The following is a 20,917-nucleotide window of genomic DNA, read 5'->3' on the forward strand; positions in this document are numbered from 1 at the left end:
GATGTGCCTTGTGTTTTTACTTGTATTCTACCATTATTGCTTTTTAAACTCTTTCCATGATCAATTCAATTGCTGACACGTGAACACACACATTCATCATTTATAGGAAACAGAGTTATCATGTGGGACTTCAATCTGAGTGACATAGGCTGGAGGTCTCATTAGAACATCCTGGGAACTTTTGAAAGTTTTACAGGTGTCAATTTCTTTACTCAAAAAGTATTGCATCACCATGCCTTGCTACTGTGACAGGCCCCTTTCAAGTGCTGCAGCAGTATCTGCTCCACCAATCCATGCAACTGGGAGGGGAGAGGCCAGCACTTTGGGCTCTGCAGCAATAAGGGCTAACTGGCCTTGGCCCCTCCCCTTCCACCATTGGCCTCACCCCTTCCACGGGTTTGGAGCTGGGCCCACCTCCCACCTTGCGCAGGGCCCATAGTGGCTGTCAGCCCTGCTGATTGTTAATAATAAGGCAGAAGTATTCAATAAATATTTTTTATGCTTTTGGAAAGAGCTAGACGATGCAGGTATATCGTACTTACAAAATATTTTCCATTCCAACAGTAATGAGGATGTCTAACAGCTGCAGCTTAATAGTAACAGAGAGAAAACTGTGCTAGTCTATATACTGTCAAAACAAAAAAGCAGTCCAGTAGCTCTTTAAAGACTAACAAAATAGTTTATTAGGTGAGCTTTCGTGGGACAGACCCCCTTCTTCAGACCATAGCCATACCACAGCAGACTCAATATTTAAGGCAGAGAGAACCAAAAATAGTAATCAAGGTTGACAAATCAGAAAAAAAAAAAATCAAGGTGAGCAAATCAGAGAGTGGGGGGGTCAAGGATTGGATTAAGCCAAGTATGCACATGAGCCCCTATAATGACCCAGAAAATTCACTTCCTCATTCAAACCACAAGTTAATGTGTCGAATTTGAATATCAAAGAATGTTCAGCAGCCTCTCTTTCAAGAGTGTGGTGAAAATTCCTCTTCAGTAAGACACAAACTGTGAAGTCATTAACAAAAAGACCCACTCTTATTAAAATACTGGTTGACCCGGTTTGTAGATCAGGAGTGTTTTGATTTCTGTTTTGTGCCCATTAACTTTGTCTAAGAGAGTTCGAAGTCTGTCCAATATACAAAGCATCTGGGCATTGTTGGCACATGATGACATATATGATGTTAATTGAGGAACATGAGAATGTTCCTGTGATGCTGTGAATAACCTGGTTAGGTCCAGTGATGGTATCTCCAGAATAGATATGTGGACAAAACTGGCAGCAGGCTTTGTTGCAAGGAAAAGTTCCAGGACTGGTGTTCCTGCACTATAGACTGTAGTTGTGGGTGAAGTTGCAGCTTAAGTTAGATATTTTCAAAATCAGCAGGTCCCTATAATAGGCATCCAACAATTTTAACACAAGTAGCTAAGGACCTCTCTGAACAATTAATATTGATTCCCCCCCCACCCCAATAATTCTTGAAACATGAAAGGTTTGGGAAGACTAAAAGTAAGCTAATGTTGGGCAAATATTTAAAAAGGGTATATGGGACAACCCAGATAATTATGTCTGTCAGCCTAATATTGATCCCCCAGAAAATAATGGAACTGCTGACAAAGGACTCAATTAATAAAGCATTAAAGCTGGTGTAATAATGACAATCAGTCTAGGCCTGTGGAATATAGATCTTGTAATCTCAGCATAAAAAGACAGTTTGACAAGTCTGGGTGATAACGATAACAGTGTTAATGTAATAGACTTCTGCAAGGCATTTGGCTTAGTACTGCATGATACTTTGATTAAGAAACTAGATGATACAAAATCAATATGGCACACTTTAAATGGATTAAAAACTGCCTGATAGCCCTCAGTGTAACTGTACGCAGCAAGGCATCAGCGAGCAGGTGTGCTTCTACAGGAGTCCTGCCAGGATCTGTTCTTGGCTCTAAGCTATGTATCCCTTTTTGGCAAATTACCTGGAAATAAATAAGAGCATAACAGATAAAGTTGAAGGTGACTGGAGGAGTGGCAAACAATGAGGAGGGGAGCAGGTCACTCATACTGAGCAAACTGGATCCCTTTGTAAGCTGGGCACAACATGCATTTTATTAATGTCAAATGTAAATGTACATTTAGGATCAAAGAGTGTGGGACACTAAAGGTGCAGAGGACTCTATCCTGGGAAACAGTAATTCTGGAAAAGGTGGACAATCCACTGAACACGGAGCTCCCAGTGCAACGGCAGGAATAAAGGGGCTAATGTAACCCTTTGGATGTATCAGCAGGGGACTTGGGCCACAATTCCATTGTGTTTAACACTAGAGTGACAGGTGATGGAGTCCTGGGTCCTGTTTGATGCTCAGAATTCAAGGAGGATACTGGTGAAGATGTTTTGGATGAAAGGCTGGGAAAACATGCCTTAAAATGAGAGGTGCCAGGAGCTCAGTCCCTTTAGCTTAACAAAGGCTAACAAATGACTTCACCACAGTCTATAAAAGCCCCTGGGCCAGAGGCAAGTGACCAGGGTTAGCCCCTGGCAGACCAGCAGACACTTCATTTACCTGTGCATCCACAGGTACAGCTGCTCACCACTCTCCTTAGCTACAGTTCACTGTTCCCGGGCAATGGGAGCTGTAGAAAGCGGTGACCCAGCCTGTGCCTCTTCCCACAGCTCCCACTGGCCAGGATCGGCAAACTGCAGCCACGGGGAGATGTGAACATACATGCAGACACTCAGATAAATAGAGCACCTGGTATCCTGGCACGGGCTAACCCTGGCAAACTACATCTGACACACGGGCCACCTCTTGCCCACCCAGGTCTATAAGAACCTACATGGGATCTGCAATTTAATAATAGAGGGCCCTTCAGTTTAGTGGACAAAGTTAGAAGCTCCAGTTGCTGGAGGTTGAAACTAGACAAATGGGTCATATTGATACCAGAATGAAACACGTGGGGCACAGCTGCCGCTGGGCCAATCAGCTGACCTGGAGTTTACAGGACAGATGGCTAAAAACGGCTGTGTAGCTATGTGGGCTGAAGCCGTACCCCAGCTCACCTTCTGCACAGGTTCCCCAAGCTTCGGCTCTGGCTCAAGTCCAAATGTCTACATAGCACTTTGGAAGCCAGAGTCCGGCAGACAGTGTGCTGGGTAAGCTGTGTGCTTGGGTGGCCACCCAGGAGAGATTTGGGGGCCACCCATCTGGATAGCATAGTGTCCACAGCAACCACAGCCAGCAGCATATGTTTCCACTGGTGGTGCACATCCCTATCGGCCTTGGTGCATGTAACAAAAATTATTCTGCCCCGGATGGAAAAAAATCAGAGCGAGCCCTGCCTGCAAGTCGGAGTGAACTGCCCTGAGCCATGGGTGGTCAGTTGCTGTTAAAAAGCCCCAAAATAAGGAACACATGTTTCGCAGTGAGGGTAAAGAACCATTGGAATACCTGACCAAGGAAGTGAGTCCTACATCTCTGGCAATGTTTAGATCAGGTAGGCCATGGCTACACCACACCCAGAGCAGTTACTGCCTAATCGCTTTTGTGGGGGGAGGGGGCTTGGCCCCAGAGGTGTAGGGCAGGCGAAAATCTGGGGCACTACTGGGTCTTCATATCCGCCCATCTGTCTCTGCCCAACTCTGTTCTGTGGCGGCTTCCTCCGCAGACAACCTAGTTAACAGTGACCAAGCGGGGAGAGCTGTTAGCAGAACACCGAACCTGCGGGAACGAAGCCACTCAAGAGGCATGTGCCAACCCCAGTAGCTACGGTCACGTTCGGGATGTACGGCCCTTGTCGCCTGCCGCGTAGGGCCACTTTTGCTTTTAAATAGTCCTCAGCGTATTGCGGAACATTATAAACTCACATCGCTTAAATAATCATCACCCGCCACGGGGCTGCCATGGGGCAGAGGGGCCCCAGTTTAATAGTACAAGGAAAGGCTCCGAGGCCAGCCTGGGCTGGCACAGAGATGCAGGTAGCTCAGGGGGAGCCAAGTGAAGACATTGCCACAGTTAGCGCTGTCAGCGAGCAGGGCTGGGGCAGGTGACCAACCGTCCCGTATTTGGCTGGCAGGTCCCATATTAAGGATGCTGTTTATTTTGTAAAAGGGAGGAATTGTCCCTTACTTAGGCCCTGGGGGGCTGCGGGTGGGGCGGGGGACTCCCTCGGGTCGCCGATCTCCCGGGGCTCCGCTGTCCCGCGGCTCCGCAGCTCCGATCTCCCGGGGCTCCGCTGTCCCGCGGCTCCGATCTCCCGGGGCTCCGCTATCACGCGGCTCCGCAGCTCCGATCTCCCGGGGCTCCGCTGTCCCGGGACTCCGCTATCACGCGGCTCCGCAGCTCCGATCTCCCGGGGCTCCGCTGTCCCGCGGCTCCGCTATCACGCGGCTCCGCAGCTCCGATCTCCCGGGGCTCCGCTGTCCCGCGGCTCCGCTGTCCCGGGGCTCCGCTGTCCCGGGACTCCGCTATCACGCGGCTCCGCAGCTCCGATCTCCCGGGGCTCCGCTGTCCCGCGGCTCCGCTATCACGCGGCTCCGCAGCTCCGATCTCCCGGGGCTCCGCTGTCCCGGGACTCCGCTATCACGCGGCGCCGCGACTCCGCTGTCCCGCGGGTCCGATGTCCCGCGGCTCCGGGGCTCCGATCTCCCGCGGCTCCGATGTCCTGGGGCTCCGCTCTCCCGGGGCTGGGTGCAGTCCCTTCCCCGCATCTCCCTGTCCCAACCCTGACCTGTGACATGGCCGCCCCAGGCTGGGGGTCTGGCCCCAGGGCAGAGCTTCCCCAGAGGCAGGAGGGCCAGGCCCGGCTGGGGAGGGGGCCGCCTGGCCGGGGCGCTGGGGCAGTGCGTAGCAGGGGACCAGGGAGCCAGACTCTGCCCTCGTGCGATGGAAACCCCCGCGGAGCTCAGCCCCGTCCCTGTTTGTCCCTTCGCGCCCGCGCTCCCCCGGGGGCCCCTCCCCTCTTGCAGGCCTTAAAGGGGGGCGGGCAGCGGCTCTGCCCCAGCCAGGGGGCCGCCCCTCCGCAGGCTGCTGCTGCTGCTGGCTGCCGCCCGCCCGCCCGCCAGCCTGGCGTCGCCCTGCCCCGCGGAGTGCGAGCCGGGGCGCTGCCCGCCGGGGGGCGGCTGCAGCCCGACCGCTGCGGCTCCTGCTGGCCCTGCGCGCCCGGCGAGGGGCTGCGAGCGGCGCACCCGCCTCTGCGCCCAGTCACCGCGGCCCGCCTGCGGCAGCGACGGCCGCACCTACCGCAGCCTGTGCCAGCTGTGGCCCCCGCCATCCTGGCGCAGCAGGGCGGCTGCGGGCAGCCGGGTAAGGGAGACGCCGGGCCGCCCCCTCCCCGCGCAGAACCCCCGGTACCCACCGGCCGCCCCCTCCCGGTGCAGCACCCCCGGTACCCACCGGCCGCCCCCTCCCGGTGCAGCACCCCTCCTACCGGCCGCCCTTTCCCCGCGGAGCGCTCCCCGCTTCTGGTACCGGCCACCCCGGGGCAGCACCCCCCAACCGGGGCTCCCCCCACGTGCTTCCTCCTCTCCAAACCAGCCGGTGGCCCTCCCGGCTTCACAGCCCGCCCAGAGCCGGTCCCTGCATCCGCCCAACCCCGCAGCGTTCTCCCCCGTCTGCCTCTACTGCCCTGTGCCTCCCTTCCCCTCCCCTGGCTAGGGTCCCTCCTTCCCGCGAGGACACGTCTCAGGGAGGAACTCAGCCGAGGGAGTGGGGTTTACCCCAAAGGCTCCAATCCAAATACATGTGTTAGTCTCTAAGGTGCCACGGACCGCTTGTTATCCGTGACGCCACACGGCTACTACCCCTCTGAGCTGTCACCGAGGCTCCTGGTGCTACCCCACTCCTGGCCGCAGTTTCCTCCCACCTTTATCACTCGCTGTTTCCCCTCTTCTGGTTTTCATTCCCTCTTGCTCCTCTTCCCTGGGTCTGGGGGTTCCTTCCCCCAGCTACTTTTGGGCTGAATGGATGAAATTCCATGGAGGGCTAATGCATACATGCTCTTGCTCCCCAAGGCGCTCATTGGCCAAGTTCAGAGTACAGGACCCACCAGCTGCAGAACCAGAGACTTGAGGTGATCAGCAGGTTTTTGAGCCTGCAGTGAGGCTACCCAGAAGCTCAATGTCTCTTATGGGACTAGAGACTCAGAGGGGTCCCCGTGTTTGTCTGTAGCTTCATAAATAGCAAGCAGTCCTGTGGCACCTTAGAGGCTAACAAAGTTATTAGGTCCTTAGCTTTGCATATCGCCTGTGTACCTGATGCATTACAAGAGCCCTTTCCTCACCTTGGATATTCACAGGAATAAGATGCATCCTACTGAATTTGCTTCATTAATTGGTCCCATGAGTGACCAGTAATGCTTTTATTCCACCCCCCCCCCCACCATTATATAAATCCTGGATTCTGTTTTTTCTCTCCATTTTTAATCAGAGGAAGTTGGGTTTGCTCATGACCTAATAAACTGTGTTAGTCTCTAGGCTGCCACAGGACTGCTTATTGTTTCTTAGGACTAGTTTATGTTTGGATGCCTAATGAAACTGCTATTCACTGCTATTCTGCCCTGTGGATCCTTCCCCAGGGCAGGGAGGGGAGTTTTGTTACACAGAAATGATTGTTCCAGAATGGCTATGTCAGAGACATGGGAAGGGAGACAAGCCTTTAGGTTGAACAGTAGGAAGGACTGCCTATTTCATCTTCAAATGCAAGATCAGGAGAGTTAAAGGCCTCACAGGAAGGGTGATTAAACTAGTGAGAGGGAGAACAGTTCTCTGCCTACATGGCATTCAGTTGGCAAATAAGGAAAGCCCGTTGTAACTGTGGGATCTAGTCTCACCTTAGTACACTTGCTTTTCAGAGCTCCACTCCTCCCTGAAGCTTCAGAGGATCTCTCTGTGTGTCTTGACACTGTTCAATGATTTAATACTAAAATAAACATGGTGCAACTGCGTAATGGCAAGCTGTGTGCCCCTTAAGTGAGCCACCCAATAATAACACTCATTGCCCCAGGGGAAAGTAAGAAAAATCCATGGTGTCTTTGCCACTGTTCCCTGGAGAGAGAAAAATGCATCTAGACCTCAAATATGGTGATCAGTACTAATTTGTGGCTGAGCTGGCCAGGGGAAACCATTGGCATATCATACCAGCTATGCTACAAACTTCTGTTATGTCCAAGTAATTGTCTACTTGATTTATTTTCTATGATTCATTGTATGTTCATGTCTAACAAGATTAACCTATGTAAAAATCATGAAGTAGATGTTCCTTAAGAAAGTGCAGAGAACTGGTCACATACTCAGCAGGTCATTTTTTCCAGATCTTTAATAATTTTTGTTGATCTTCTCTAGGCCTTCTCCGATTTCTCCCCATCCTTCCTGAAAATGGTGTTCAGAACTGGACACGGTACTCCAGTTGAGCCTAAGAAGCAGAGTTAAGAGTGGAAGAACCACTTCTCCTGTCTTGTTTAGAACACCTCTCAGTACAAACCAATATAGAGGTTGGGTTTTTTTTCAGTGTCACACTGCTGATTCATAGTTAGCTTGTGCTCCACTATGACCCCTAGACCTCTTTTGCATATTCCTTCCTTGACAGTCATTTCCCATTTTGTGTGTGTGAAACTGATTGTTCCTTCCTAAGTGGAGTACTTTGCATTTGTCCTTATTGAATTTCCTCCTATTTACCTCAGACTATTTATCCAGTTTGTCCAGATCATTTTGAATTATAATCTTATCCTTCAAAGCAAGCTAAGTTTTATTTCCCTTGTTTATATATAAGAAGGTCCAATGCTTTACTAAGCTCAGGGTATACCACATCTACCATTTTCCCCTTGTCAACAAGGCTTGCTATCCTATCAACGGATGTGTATGGAAAATTATACAGTTATTAAAACCTTTGCCCCTAGGCTCCTTCCATCCTGGCAGCCTGAGGTACAAGTTCAACTTTATTGCTGATATTGTGGACAAGATGGCTCCAGCTGTTGTCCATCTTGAGCTCTTTCACAGGTAAGGGTGCCTGATAAATGCTGTTGGTTTTTAACGCTTTATAATCAGTTTCCTGGTAAGTGGTGGTTGAGAGCATATTTTTGCAAACATCTGTGAACTGTGGGACAGAAGCAGCAGAGCAAGCACTCCTTCATCAACATTTGAATAAACAGATTGCTGTGGGGACAAGGAAATCCCTACACTTGTCATCTTGTGGTTATGCCTGGGATTGGCACAGGGAACTCTCATCAGGATTAATTACAGTTAAGCAGGTAAATGCCATTTAAACTGAGCAGGGATCAGACTGGCCTGGGTCCTGTGGAGAGTATAATAACCATATAGAAACTCAGAAATGTCAGCAAAGAGGCTTCAAAAGCAAGATCAGAAAGGCTAATGTTTGTAAGCAATGCCATTTGGTTTCCTGTTTGGTTTGTAGGGACACTCTGGTCCAAAAGTTTGTTTTCACAAGTCCTTGTTTAGACAAAACTTAAGACAACTATAAATGTTTCTATGACTTTAAAAACAAACAAACAAAAGATTGTCCTAAAATGATTCCAGTTGAATTATGGCAGCATGGGGCCAAAGCAGGAGCACTGGAAAGTAAAATTGATATGACATAGACTTTTAAAAAGTGCTGATGACTAGTTTAATTGACCAAGCTGAGCATGGTGGAAAAATTATAATGAAATGGTACAACAAGGGGAAAATATATATTATTTTAAAACTTTCCATGTTAGTAACAATGTAGTAAAACAGAATTTTTACTTCCCCAGGGTCCTAGTTGGACAAGGACCATTCATGTTGCCAAAATGTGCTGCACTTTTTGAGATTGTTTTTAGAGATAGGGTTAAGATGAAGCTTAACATTGTACTGTTATTGTGAGGCTTACATCAGAAAGCATTCCTATCAGCACATTCAGACTTACAGCCACAACATGCCTCCTTTGCACAGGGTGTCCTACTCAAGCCAAGAAGTTCTTGTGGCCAGTGGCTTTGGGTTCATTGTGTCAAAAGGAAGGACTGATTGTCACCAGTGTACACGTCCTCACCGAGAAGCAGAGAGTCAGAGTGGAAATGAAGAGCAGGGAGCAGTGTGAAGCTAAAATCAAAGATGTCGACCACAAGTTGGACATAGCCCTAATCACAAAATATCCTGATGTGAGTATGACTGAGCTCTCGGGAGAGGACCATAGACTCCTAGGGCTGGAAGAGACCACAGGAGCTCATCAGGGAGGGAAGCTGAGAATAAACAGCTTTAAACTCCAAGCTGGTTCATTTATGTTATTGGTTGTAGTGGTCTTTCCTGCACAAGATTTAGTGGGGCAGGCTGCTGATCGTGTTATGGGGGTGAGGGGAAGCATAGCTGAAACCTTTTTTGGGCACAGGTTTAAGAGTTGCAGATAGGCTGGTCTTGCCCAATTAAAGTATAAACCCTATAGCTCTGTCTATAACCTGCTCTCCCTTAGGAGCTGCAGGAAGATACCAGTGATTTTTTTTTCAAGTAACTTTTAATTACCTGTTTGGAGTAGAATTAATTCTTTGATTAGTGTATTTAGAAACAACAAAACACTCCAAATCTTCCACCTTCTTAGACTAATCTTTTATTTTCCTGCCTACTTTGTTCTTTGTGCGAGGTGTGTGTCTATAAAGGATTTCGTGTCTCCCTGTGGGAATTGGAAGGGGGTGTTCTGTTTGCTTTTACTTTAAAAAATAGAAATAATCTTATTTGCAAAGCCATGGGGTGGGGTGGGGGGGATTTAATGGATAATAGTCTCAGAAGGGTGACTCTGTTGATCTGTAGCTTCACATTCCTGGGGCACCTTAGGGATGAACATATTTATTAAGTTTGGATTCTTGTTTTCTGGATTTTGGATTCTGTTTTCTCCTCTTCATTGTCATAAGAATGGCCATACTGGGTCAGACCAAAGGTCCATCCAGCCCAGTATCCCATTTGCCGACAGTGGCCAATGCCAGGTGCCCCAGAGAAGGAGAACAGAAGACAATGATCAAGTGATTTATCTCCTGCCATCCATCTCCTGCCCTTGTACTGAAGGCTAGGGCACCATACTTTACCCCTGGCTAATAGCCATTTATGGACCTAACCTGCAAAAATTTATCAAGCTCTTTTTTAAACCCTAATAGAGTCCTGGCCCTCACAGCCTCCTCCGGCAAGGAGTTCCACAGGTTGACTGTGCGTTGTGTGAAGAAAAATTTCCTTTTATTAGTTTTGAACCTACTACCCATCAATTTCATTTGGTGTCCCCTAGTTCTTGTATTATGGGAAAAGGTAAATAATTTTTCTATATTCACTTTCTCCACACCATTCATGATTTTATATACCTCTATCATATCGCCCCTCAATCGCCTCTTTTCCAGACTGAAAAGTCCCAGTCTCTCTAGCCTCTCCCCATATGGGACCCGTTCCAAACCCCTAATCATCTTAGTCGCCCTTTTCTGAACCTTTTCTAATGCCAATATATGTTTTTTGAGGTGAGGAGACCACATCTGCACGCAGTACTCAAGATGTGGGCGTACCATAGTTTTATAAAGGGGAAGTATGATATCTTTTGTCTTATTATCTATCCCTTTTTTAATAATTCCTAACATCCTATTTGCTTTACTAACTGCCGCTGCACACTGCGTGGATGTCTTCAGAGAACTATTCACTATAACTCCAAGATCCCTTTCCTGATCCGTCGTAGCTAAATTTGACCCCATCATGTTGTACGTGTAATTTGCGTTATTTTTTCCAATGTGCATTACCTTACACTTACCCACATTAAATTTCATTTGCCATTTTGCTGCCCAATCACTCAGTTTGCTGAGATCTTTTTGTAGTTCTTCACAATCCCTTTTGGTTTTGACTGTCCTGAACAACTTGGTGTCATCTGCAAACTTTGCCACCTCACTGCTTACCTCATTTTCTAGATCATTGATGAACAAGTTGAACAGGATCGGTCCCAGGACTGACCCCTGGGGAACACCACTAGTTACCGCCCTCCATTGTGAAACTTTACCATTTATTCCAAACCTTTGTTTTCTGTCTTTTAACCAATTCCCGATCCATGAAAGGATCTTTCCTCCTATCCCATGACTGCCTAATTTACATAAAAACCTTTGGTGTGGGACCGTGTCAAAGGCTTTCTGGAAATCTAGGTATATTATGTTATTATGTCCACTGGGTGCCCCTTGTCTGCATGTTTATTAACCCCTTCAAAGAATTCTTCAAAGAATTCTAATAGATTAGTTAGACACAACTTCCCTCTGCAGAAATCATGCTGACTTTTGCCCAATAATTTGTGCTCTTCTACGTGTCTTGCAATTTTATTCTTTACTATTGTTTCTACTAATTTGCCTGGTACTGATGTTAGACTTATCGGTCTGTAATTGCCAGGGTCTCCTCTAGAGCCTTTTTTAAATATTGGCGTTATATTGGCCGTCTGAAGAAGTGAGTTTTACCTATGAAAGCTCATGACCTAATAACTTTGTTAATCTCTAAGTTACCACAGGACTGTTTGTAAAAAATAACTGAAAATTCAGCTTCCAAAGTGGGAAGTAAATCTACCCCAAGAAATTGTTTGTGTTATTTTCACAAGAGAATTAATTTTGGAGCTGAATTTAAAAACGCCTGAGTGTGGCCTGGTTTGAGTCAATTAAAGACCATATTGTGACACAGATGGTTCTCAGCTGAACTGTTTTTTCAACTGAGCATGGCACTGAAATATAGGTAAAAAGAGAAAGAGAGAAGATTAAGGCAGTGCCGTGATTTATGGGCATCTCATTAATAACAGGAGGGCAGAGGCTCTTTCCAAACTGAGAGGGAAAGAATGGCGAATGTTTCCGGCAGGGCCTTAGGAAGCAGTAGTGTTTTAAATATTGATGAGCAGTTGTCGAATGCCATGAACATTATTCCATCACACAACAAGCCAAGCGGCAAAGTGCCCAAATATTAGAAAATTCTTTCAAAGATTTCCCACTAGGAAAATGTGTGAGATGGGGTTTAATGGAGGAAGTTGCTGTGATGAAATAGGATCCATTGCAGCTCAGATTTTCTGGAAATCGTCCACAGAATCTCTTTACCCTTAAAACCTACATTCGTACTCACAAGCTGTGTAGCCCTGTCTCTGACCATGCTCCCATCCAGGTGCATGTGCAAGGAGTATTTGTATGTTGGTAAAAAGAAGGCTGGTGTTTGGTCAAAATCTTTCTTTTGACATCCTGGTATCTAATCACAATTTGCTGCCTCTCAAGGCCTATGCTCCACCTGCAGTATAAAGGTTTAAGTCAAGTAAGTCAAGGCCTTTATGCCAGTTAGCTCTTAGAAAACAAGCCCTCAGTGGTCCAGCTCTGCAATATGAAGATATCTCCCTCACTTCAGTGTTCAGTGATTAAACCTAGGAATCCTGGACTTTTGGTTGTGGAATAGGACTGCAGCATCTGCTCTGCTGCCTACAGAGTAACTCCTTCCCTAGAGCATGTGGGCTTCTCACTAGTCTAAGGAATCAGGATCTAGCACAGAGAAGGGCAAGATACAGCTTGCCAAGCCTTTTCATTGGCCTGCAGCTGGCCATATTGCAACCGAGAGCTTCTGCTGCTGCCCTCTTCCCCAGTAAAGTCTCTCACAGACTTTAAGTGTCCTATTGGGGAAACTGGCGAATGAGAGCTGAGATATTTTGCTGGGGGCAGTGCAGAACAATTTGTCAACTCCTATTGGCCAGTTTCCAGCCAACAGGAGCTGAGAGATTTTACTGGGGGCAGTTGCAGTGAGCAAAGAGCCACATGGAACAGCAGGGGTCTGGGGCCTATAGCAGGCGGGGAAGCTTCCCTGAGAGTGCTGCTGTCTGGGAGCTGTGTAGGTAAGTGACTCCTGGCCAGAGCCTGACTCTTACACCCTCTTCCCCTGCACCCCAACTTTCTTCCAGATCCGTCACCACTTCCTACACTCCTTCCTCAGGTCAAAGTCCTCTCCTGCACCCATGCCCCTTCCCAAACCCTTCACCCCAATCTCCTGCCCCAGGTCACAACCCCCCAACTTCAACCAAACTCCCTCTCGGACTCCCCGCCCTCTCCTGCACTCCAGTCTCCTATCCCAAGCTTCCTTCTGCCCCCAAACTCCATCCCAGACCCCTTGCTCCCTCCACAGAAAAGTGGGGACTCTGACCATTTACCACAATCTTGGATTGTCCCCCACCCAATCAAAAATTATTTCCCACCCCTAGTCCACCAGCTTCATTGTTCTGTCTCCTTCCCAGACTGACCTCCCTGTACTACTGCTGGGAAGATGCTCCGGCCTGGGGAGTTTGTGGTGGCACCGGACAGCCCCTTCTCCTTACAAAACACGGTAACATCAGGAATTGTCAGCAGCACACAGAGAGGCAGCAAGGAGCTTGGCCTGAAGGACTCTGTCATGGCGTACATTCAAACAGACGCCATCATCAGTGTACGTGTCATGCCTAGAGACGGGGACTGCACCAATGTCCGCAGCACCACTGAGTTCCTCACTTAGCTCTCGCGAGGCTGCGTGTGCTCCTTAGAGACAATGCACACAGAGTTCTCAAATTCTTAACATTGCAATTTACACAGGCTGCCTCATGGGTGCCACTTCTGTTTGCATGTGCCTCGCATCCATGTGACGATCACAGTGATGCTAATGAGGGGAAGCAACATTAGGAAAGCTGTATTCTTTGAGGCTTTTTGCAGGATAGCTCATGAGTGACTGACGCAAATGGGAGTTAGATTCAAGCCAGCCGTCCCCGAGCAGCATGTTAGTTCTGTGAGCTTTTTGCACCAGTAAAGTGCTCCCACCTGCCCAATGGCCTTGCTGTAGGGTCTGGTGCCTTCAGTACACCTTCACCCCTTGACAAGGGGTTATGTTTCCTGGCAGGAATGGCCAGGAGGGCCTTTGGCCTGACCATTCCTGTGTGTGGCTGCAAAGGGGGAGCTGTTTCTGTACAGAAGGGAGGCTTGTATGCCTTGCCAGCTCTCAAGCTATTCTGCGCCTATGTTCCTTGTGAGCTGAGCACTTTGGCAGCTGCCCACAAGAGAGTCAGTTGCCATTCAGCTGACTAGAAGAGCGCCTGCAGCTGACAGCATGTTTCTCTTGGTGGTGCACATCTGTACATGCCTTGGTGTGCACAAAATTTATTCCACCCACATTTGGAAAAAAATTAGGGAGACCACTGTTCTGCACCCTTGTATAAGAATGTCAAGAACTCCCCTTAATAACCAGCCAGCAAATTATGAGTATTGGGATTATTTCAGTACGAAGGTACCAATCTCAGATGCCAGCATACTTTGCTAGGAAGTGGTGGTCTTAATGTAACCATAATAGTCTCTCCAATTGTATTCTTTTGCAGTATGGAAATTCAGGTGGGTCCTTGGTGAACTTGGTAAGTTTCCCTCTTTGCTGCTAATCTTTGCCTCTTTTTAAAGTTCCTCTCCATTTTCTTGTTGAGGAGCTTCTTGTGTGGGCTTTTACTTTCTTTACTGTAGCTGCTGGTAAAGTACAGTTAGTTACAGTTATTTAAATGATGTGCAGTTAAGCCCAGCCTTTAAGCCTCTGAAGGACGAATTATTGTTTCACTTACATTTAGACCCAGTGTTGAATTTTTAGTTAACAGGTTTGGTTCCCTCCCCCCAAGTCAGTCTGTCCTCACTTCATTTTCTAGCAATAGTCTTTACAATTACCAATTTGTATTCAGTAACTGGGATTAAATGGTAGGAGAACCTGTATTAGTTACACCTCTCTTGTACTATAGCACTTTTAGTACTGTTTGTGGTGGTATATGCAGCAGAGCAGATAGTCTTACCCTGGTCCCTTTACACATCCATATGGGAATATGATCAACTAATTTTCCAATCCCACTCCAGTCAGGAATGGGTCAGTTTTGCTGTGCTAGTGCCTGGTAACTCAATAATACAGTACAGGCTGAACTAGTCTCATCTGGCACCCTTGGGACCTAACCAGTGCTGGACAAGAGAATTTTGCTGGACCACAGGAAGTCAATATTGTCTAGCACATTACCAACACTTCCACTGTTTACCGGGCTCTTAAAAGTCATTTAGGGGTAAATTACAGCTAAATAACAGCACAGAACACTAAGAGCCAGAATTGGTGACTGTAAACAAACTTTATGAGACCCCAGGAAACTTGGCCACACCCATGATAAGTGGCAATCCAGTTAACTAAAATCATGCCGGATTATGGATGTTGCCATCTGAGAGAGTTCCAGATTAGAGAGGTTCAGCCTGAACATTGTTGGCTGCTCTTGTAAGCTTAGCCCCAAAACTGTCTACAGAAAGCATTGCTGTAGAAGCCAGGCCTGGTTACTCTTGCTACACTCTTTGTAACAGGATGGTGAAGTTGTTGGGATAAATATGCTGAAGGTAACAGCTGGCATCTCCTTTGCAATCCCCTCTGACCAAATCTGCCAGTTCCTAGAAGAATCTCACGACCGGCAGGTGAAAGGTAGGAGTGTTGGGTGCAGCTGATGAGATCTTTTGTGATGCTGTCTAAGTTGTCATCCATGCTGGCCCTCCTCTGACCCACATGTGAGTGTGAAGGGAGGGCCCTATGGTTTCTCTTTGGTAGCCAGATTCCCTTTGGAATGGAGATATTGGAATAAAAGCAGTCAGATCACTCTTCACAAACTTGCTAATGTACGTTCAGAGTCCAAGCTGCTTGGGATGGAGTAATAGGCGCGCGCGTGTGTGCGTGTGTGCATGTGTGTGTGTGTGTGTTGGGGGAGTGGTGTCTAGGTAGCTCTCTTTTAAGCAGCCTGGGCCCACCGTATAGACACATGGTGCCCTAGGGCAGGCCAGGGAAGGAACTCCTCTCTTTAGTCCGCTTTCAGCATTAGAAAAGTAACGAGTTGCCAGGTGCATTAAAGGATGTGGGGCTAACTGAGGACTCTCTCTCTGGAGACAAGTATCAGAGAGGTAGCCGTGTTAGTCTGTATCTTCAAAAACAACAAGTAGTCCTGTGGCACCTTATCGACTAACAGATATTTGGGAGCATAAGCTTTCGTGGGCAAAGATCCACTTTGTCTGATGAAGTGGGACTAAAATATCTGTTAGTCTATAAGGTGCCCTGGGACTTGTTGTTCTCTCTGGAGATTTGCATGGAGGACCTCTGTGGAAAACGGGAGTAAAGGCAACATTTCAACCCCCGCTTCTGCTTGTTGAATACAGTCGGAAGTGCACTTAGATGTGATGCTCTTGGCGGCTGGTGCTTAACATGGCCCTCATTCTAGTCAATATAGGCATCTTTTCCATGCTGCGTTCTGCATCTTCGCTTGCTGGTTATAGGATTTATACTTCATTGGTTTCCTGAGTGATCTGCTATATGCATAAAACATCTCCGTGTGTGTCCCAGCTGGAAGTGCAGGCAACCTCTTTCCATTAGTCCATCCACAGGTGGACAGTGACAGGCTCCATAGAGATTTATAAAGTGATGTCAGAATCTGGTTGCCCTCCTTTCCACCCCGCTGTTAGCAGTCTCTGCTAGTGTGCCTCTCCTGTGCTCTAATGCATGCGTGCGTGTCCAATCACAGCTGGTTTCGAAGCCCCTATCATGGTGAGGGTTGCTTTTGAAGGCTTTGACCCGAATCCCATTGAAATCAGTGGAACAATATAGCTCTTCTGAATTCTGCTGACTTCACTGGGCCCACAGTTCCAGCTATTGATACAAACATTTTAGCCAGCTCAAACTATGCATTAAATGTGGCAATTTCTGTTCATTACCATGTTAAAAGTCCCCCTCACAATGTCCCAATAGCATTTAAAATTGGAGCTGTTTCACCAGTTCTTAAAACTCCCTTGAACATTCCAAGCAAATGGTTGATGTTTCTAGAGGTGAAGTTTTCCTGTGCTCTAATGATGCCTATATCGACTGATTTAATCTTTCTGATGGTTGACTCTGACGTCCTAGGGATGATTCGACCCAAGAAGAAATATGTGGGTTCTGAATGCTTCCCCTCACATTTCAGTAAGCTTTGCTTTCTGGACTTGTCACCAACTTCCATGTCATCTCTCACTGTCCGTGTTGGTCAGTGTGTGAATCCCATCTTGAGGGGACGTGCCCATGCTAACTTTGACTGAGCCAACACAGTAAAACTTGAATGTAGCTGTGGTAGCACAAGTAGGCAGGTGGGTTAACTGCCTGGAGCCTGTGCCTAGCATCTCGGACAGCTACGTATTAGGGTGGCTAGCCCCTCCCACTAAAAATAATGTGCTACCTCAATCAAAACTAGTGCAGGCATGCCACCCCTGCCCCACAGCTCAAAGTGTAGACATGCCCTTGATGTAAGGAAACAGAGCTCAAGACAGTCTTGCAGGGAGTTTAGCCATAACTCTCATCTTTCGAAGCTCTATAGAGAGAGTTTGGTGCATGTGCAGAACTTCCACAAACAAATTTGCTCCCATGCTGTGCCACTCATGCTCCAGGTATCTGAAAGCTGTCGTCAAAGTAAGATCAGTAACCATAGCCTGAGGATAAGCCAACACTTCGTCTGTTTATCATAAAATAGATATGATTGCTTTTCTGGACTATGACTCACACCCTTTGTCATTTAGTACACAAGTTTTGGGGGCAGGGACTGTCCTCCTAGGCAACCATATGATGCCAAGGATAAGGACATGATTGAGAATGGAGCCTCTGAATTCTACAACGGTATAAATAATAATAATGATGATGGTGATTACAAGAGTGACAAAGGAACCCAGAAGAACACCAAGGGTCCCATAGAACTTAATGTCAGCAGAAAATAGGAGCATGATATTCAGTTTAGAAAACTGCAAACAAACCTCTGAGGGGAAAGTGGCACCAAAGAGTAAGTTTGCTGGTTATTAAAACAACTTTTGATACAGTGTCCTAAAAGGGTCAAAAGAGCTGCCACCAGCTTAAGAATCCAGTTGTTAGTGTGACTGTATTTAGGATTTGCAATTGATGTCATAGCATAAATTAATTATGCTGCTAACATATCCCTTAATGCCACTTGTGTTTTGTGAAGCTACAGACTAACCTGACTATCCCTCTGAGACTATTCCTTAATGTCGATAGCCTTGTTGCATGATGAATTTTTAAGCGTTTGCATTTCTGGACAAATGGCTTGGTTGTATATTTTATAGCTATGATGATTTAAAATCTGTTAAAGTCCAGATACCAAGAAAGAATAATACCAATCTATTTCTGAATTAACAATATTAAGAAAGCCACTGTTTTCCTTAGGGTTTCTGCAAGGGACTAGGCAATAATGGGCTGATCAGGCATTTCATATGAAGAGTTTTACCACCATTATTTCCTTCCTCCGTTTCCTCTGTGAACTGAAAATCCATGATAAAGATTTCCCAGACCTGAACTCTGGAGTCTGTGTTTGTGAAGTGATTCAAGGAACTGCTGCTGCAAGGTAAGACCCAAAGGGTGAAGGCTGCACGATCTGCCTCTTTACAGGCATTGTGGGCCCCCCCAAATGCTTCATTGTGGTTTTAATGTAAGAGTTCTCTGCACCCTTCTTTAATGCTATAATCTCTGAATGGGCACTGATATTTTGCTCACTCGCAGAACCCGCACACCAGGATGGCTTTCTGTGAGCGGCCATCACAAATACAAAGTCAGTTCAGGTTGAAATCCACTTTCTCCTCCTGCCCTGCTGTAAAAATACATAGAGCATTTTCATGTCTGAAAGACCAAATGATTTTGATGTGTTTGGGAAGAAACAGACTGTTGTGATTTTTGTACTTGGGCAATGTTTTGGCTGTTGTCAATGGAAGACTTGCCTGCATAGAGAACTGGGCCTTATATAGCTGGATAAATTTATCCAGTGTTGGGGTTGTGTAGTTGAGACTTGTGTAATATCCTGTTAAGGAGATCACATGTGTTCTTAGTAGGTTTGACTTTTATACAGTTTAACTCTTTTTAACTTTTTTCATCCTTATAACTTCCTGTAGACTGAGGATGGTTTCACTAGCAGTAAATCATAAAGCAAACGTGTCAGAGCTGTAATTATGTAGTGTATTTGCACATGCACACCATGAACATAGGTGTTCATGGCACTGCTATGCTAGGAAGAATAAAATGCTATTAATTCATAGATTGTAAGGACAGAAGGGGTCATTGAGCTAGTCTTACCTCCTGCATAACCCAGGCAAGAGAACTTCTCCAAAGTAATTCCTAGAGTAGATCATAGAAAATTTTCCCATCTTGATTTAAAAGTGGTCAGTGATAGAGAATCTGCCATGATCCCTTTGTAAGCTGATCCAATAGTTATTTACGCTCACTGTTAATATCTCACACCTTTTTTCCTGATTGTCTAACATCAAGACTAGTAGTTCAGAATGTTTCTTCCAAGAAATTTCCCGTAAACAGCTATACAAGAGGAATTGCCAAGGGAAAGTGGATTCTCTCACAAGCAGCCTTATACTCTGCAGAGAAAAAACACACGAACGCTATTACTTTCCTCTTTGGGAAGGTTTACACTACAACTGAGAGGTGTGATTACAGCATGCGCAGGCACACCTGTGCTAACTCTGATCTAGAACACACGTAATAATAGCAGTGTAGCTGCGTAACACCAAGTACCCAGAGAATAGCCTTGCCAAGGAACCTGGGTATTACACAGCTAGCTTGTGTGCCTGCTTTCGCTGCTCTGGCTGTTTGTTATCCGAGTTGGTTTTGATCTAGCTATGTGAAAGCCAGCATGGTATTCATGCATCTGCTGCAGTAATACCTCTGCCTATAGAACAGGCATAGGCTGCGAGGGTAGGTGAAAGGAGAGACTGCCAAATTCTGAGAGCATCCCACATGGCATGAAGCCTAATGAAATCTATGGGAGTCCCATGTACTGCAGGCTTGCAAGATCAGGTTTTCTGTTACCAGCAGCTACAACCAGAAAGTGGGGAGATGTTAGTGTAGTTGGACCTCTTCATACTGTTCTATCAATGTTTGTTTTCTGGTCTGCAACATGATCTATCTCAGTTCAAGTCTTTATTGAGCTCAGCCATTCCACTGGATTAATTTGTGTGGTGGTTTTTTGATGTGGACATCTCCATTACCATCTGGGGACTAGTACAAGACTGTCAAGTTCAGATCACCTAGGACTTACATGGAATTTGAACTCAGTTCCCCTGAAATATGAAGTTAGTACAGAAAAGCACAGGATTTAAATTCAATGGGTAACAATCTCTGCTAATTAACATCCCATGTATTCCTATTTAACCATAGTAACAAAGGCAGAAAAGCCTACTAAATAATAAGGTCTGCAATCCGGAACTATTCCAAGGTTGGCAATGGTTTACTTCACATTAAGAATCATTGAACTTCTTGAACATGTATTGAAAGCTGCAGGCAGTCTAGATTGGAAAAGGTCTGGAGTTACTCAGGTAAATGGAGGGGCAAAAAATCAGAGCAGAGTTTCTTGTACTGAGAGTTTCTATTACAGTTTTCTCTTACATGCAGATATCAGAAGTCAGTGACTCTTGAGGTTTCATAATGATACTGTTTGTGCATAATTCTAATAACTAGAACGTCTGAACTAATTTACTGTGGCTACCTCTAGAGCAGTGGACTGACTTAAATTGCTCAGGTTGAATTTTCAAGTCCTCAATCATGCTGATCCTAGCTACCTTCAAGACTTATCTTCAGGTGTATCTCTTTATAGACAGTACTGGTCTTTTACATAGATTTCAGCATTGTGACTTAAGCAATAGGTGACTAGGTTCTAGAACTTACTTCCTACTTTATCTTCTGTTCAGAGCCTTTGATTTCTTTATTGTAGGTCTGGCATGAGAGCTGGTGATGTGATTATCAGCATTAACGGAAAAATGGTTACATCAACAGAGGAGGTAAGTGAGGCTGTTAAAAACAATGATATTCTTCCAATTGTGGTTCATCGAGGAAGTAAAGATGTGATCTTGACAGTAATTCCAGATGAAATTGATTAAAGGCGGACTTCC

General features: G+C 46.4%; 1 protein-coding gene across 1 annotated transcript; it reads left to right on the forward strand.

Moving 5' to 3' along the window:
• Positions 1 to 4,612: 4,612 nt before the first annotated feature.
• On the forward strand, positions 4,613 to 20,913 carry HTRA4 (HtrA serine peptidase 4). The gene is given in 13 exon segments (XM_074981565.1): positions 4,613 to 4,683; positions 5,019 to 5,251; positions 5,254 to 5,298; positions 7,889 to 7,988; positions 8,919 to 8,976; positions 8,978 to 9,124; positions 13,219 to 13,246; positions 13,249 to 13,406; positions 14,323 to 14,355; positions 15,320 to 15,434; positions 16,896 to 16,955; positions 18,279 to 18,372; positions 20,740 to 20,913. Coding segments are annotated over 13 exon segments (1,308 nt in total). The 3' UTR covers positions 20,906 to 20,913.
• Positions 20,914 to 20,917: the final 4 nt, after the last annotated feature.

Source organism: Carettochelys insculpta, chromosome 31, assembly GCF_033958435.1.
Source record: "Carettochelys insculpta isolate YL-2023 chromosome 31, ASM3395843v1, whole genome shotgun sequence".
Classification (NCBI taxonomy): domain Eukaryota; kingdom Metazoa; phylum Chordata; order Testudines; family Carettochelyidae; genus Carettochelys; species Carettochelys insculpta.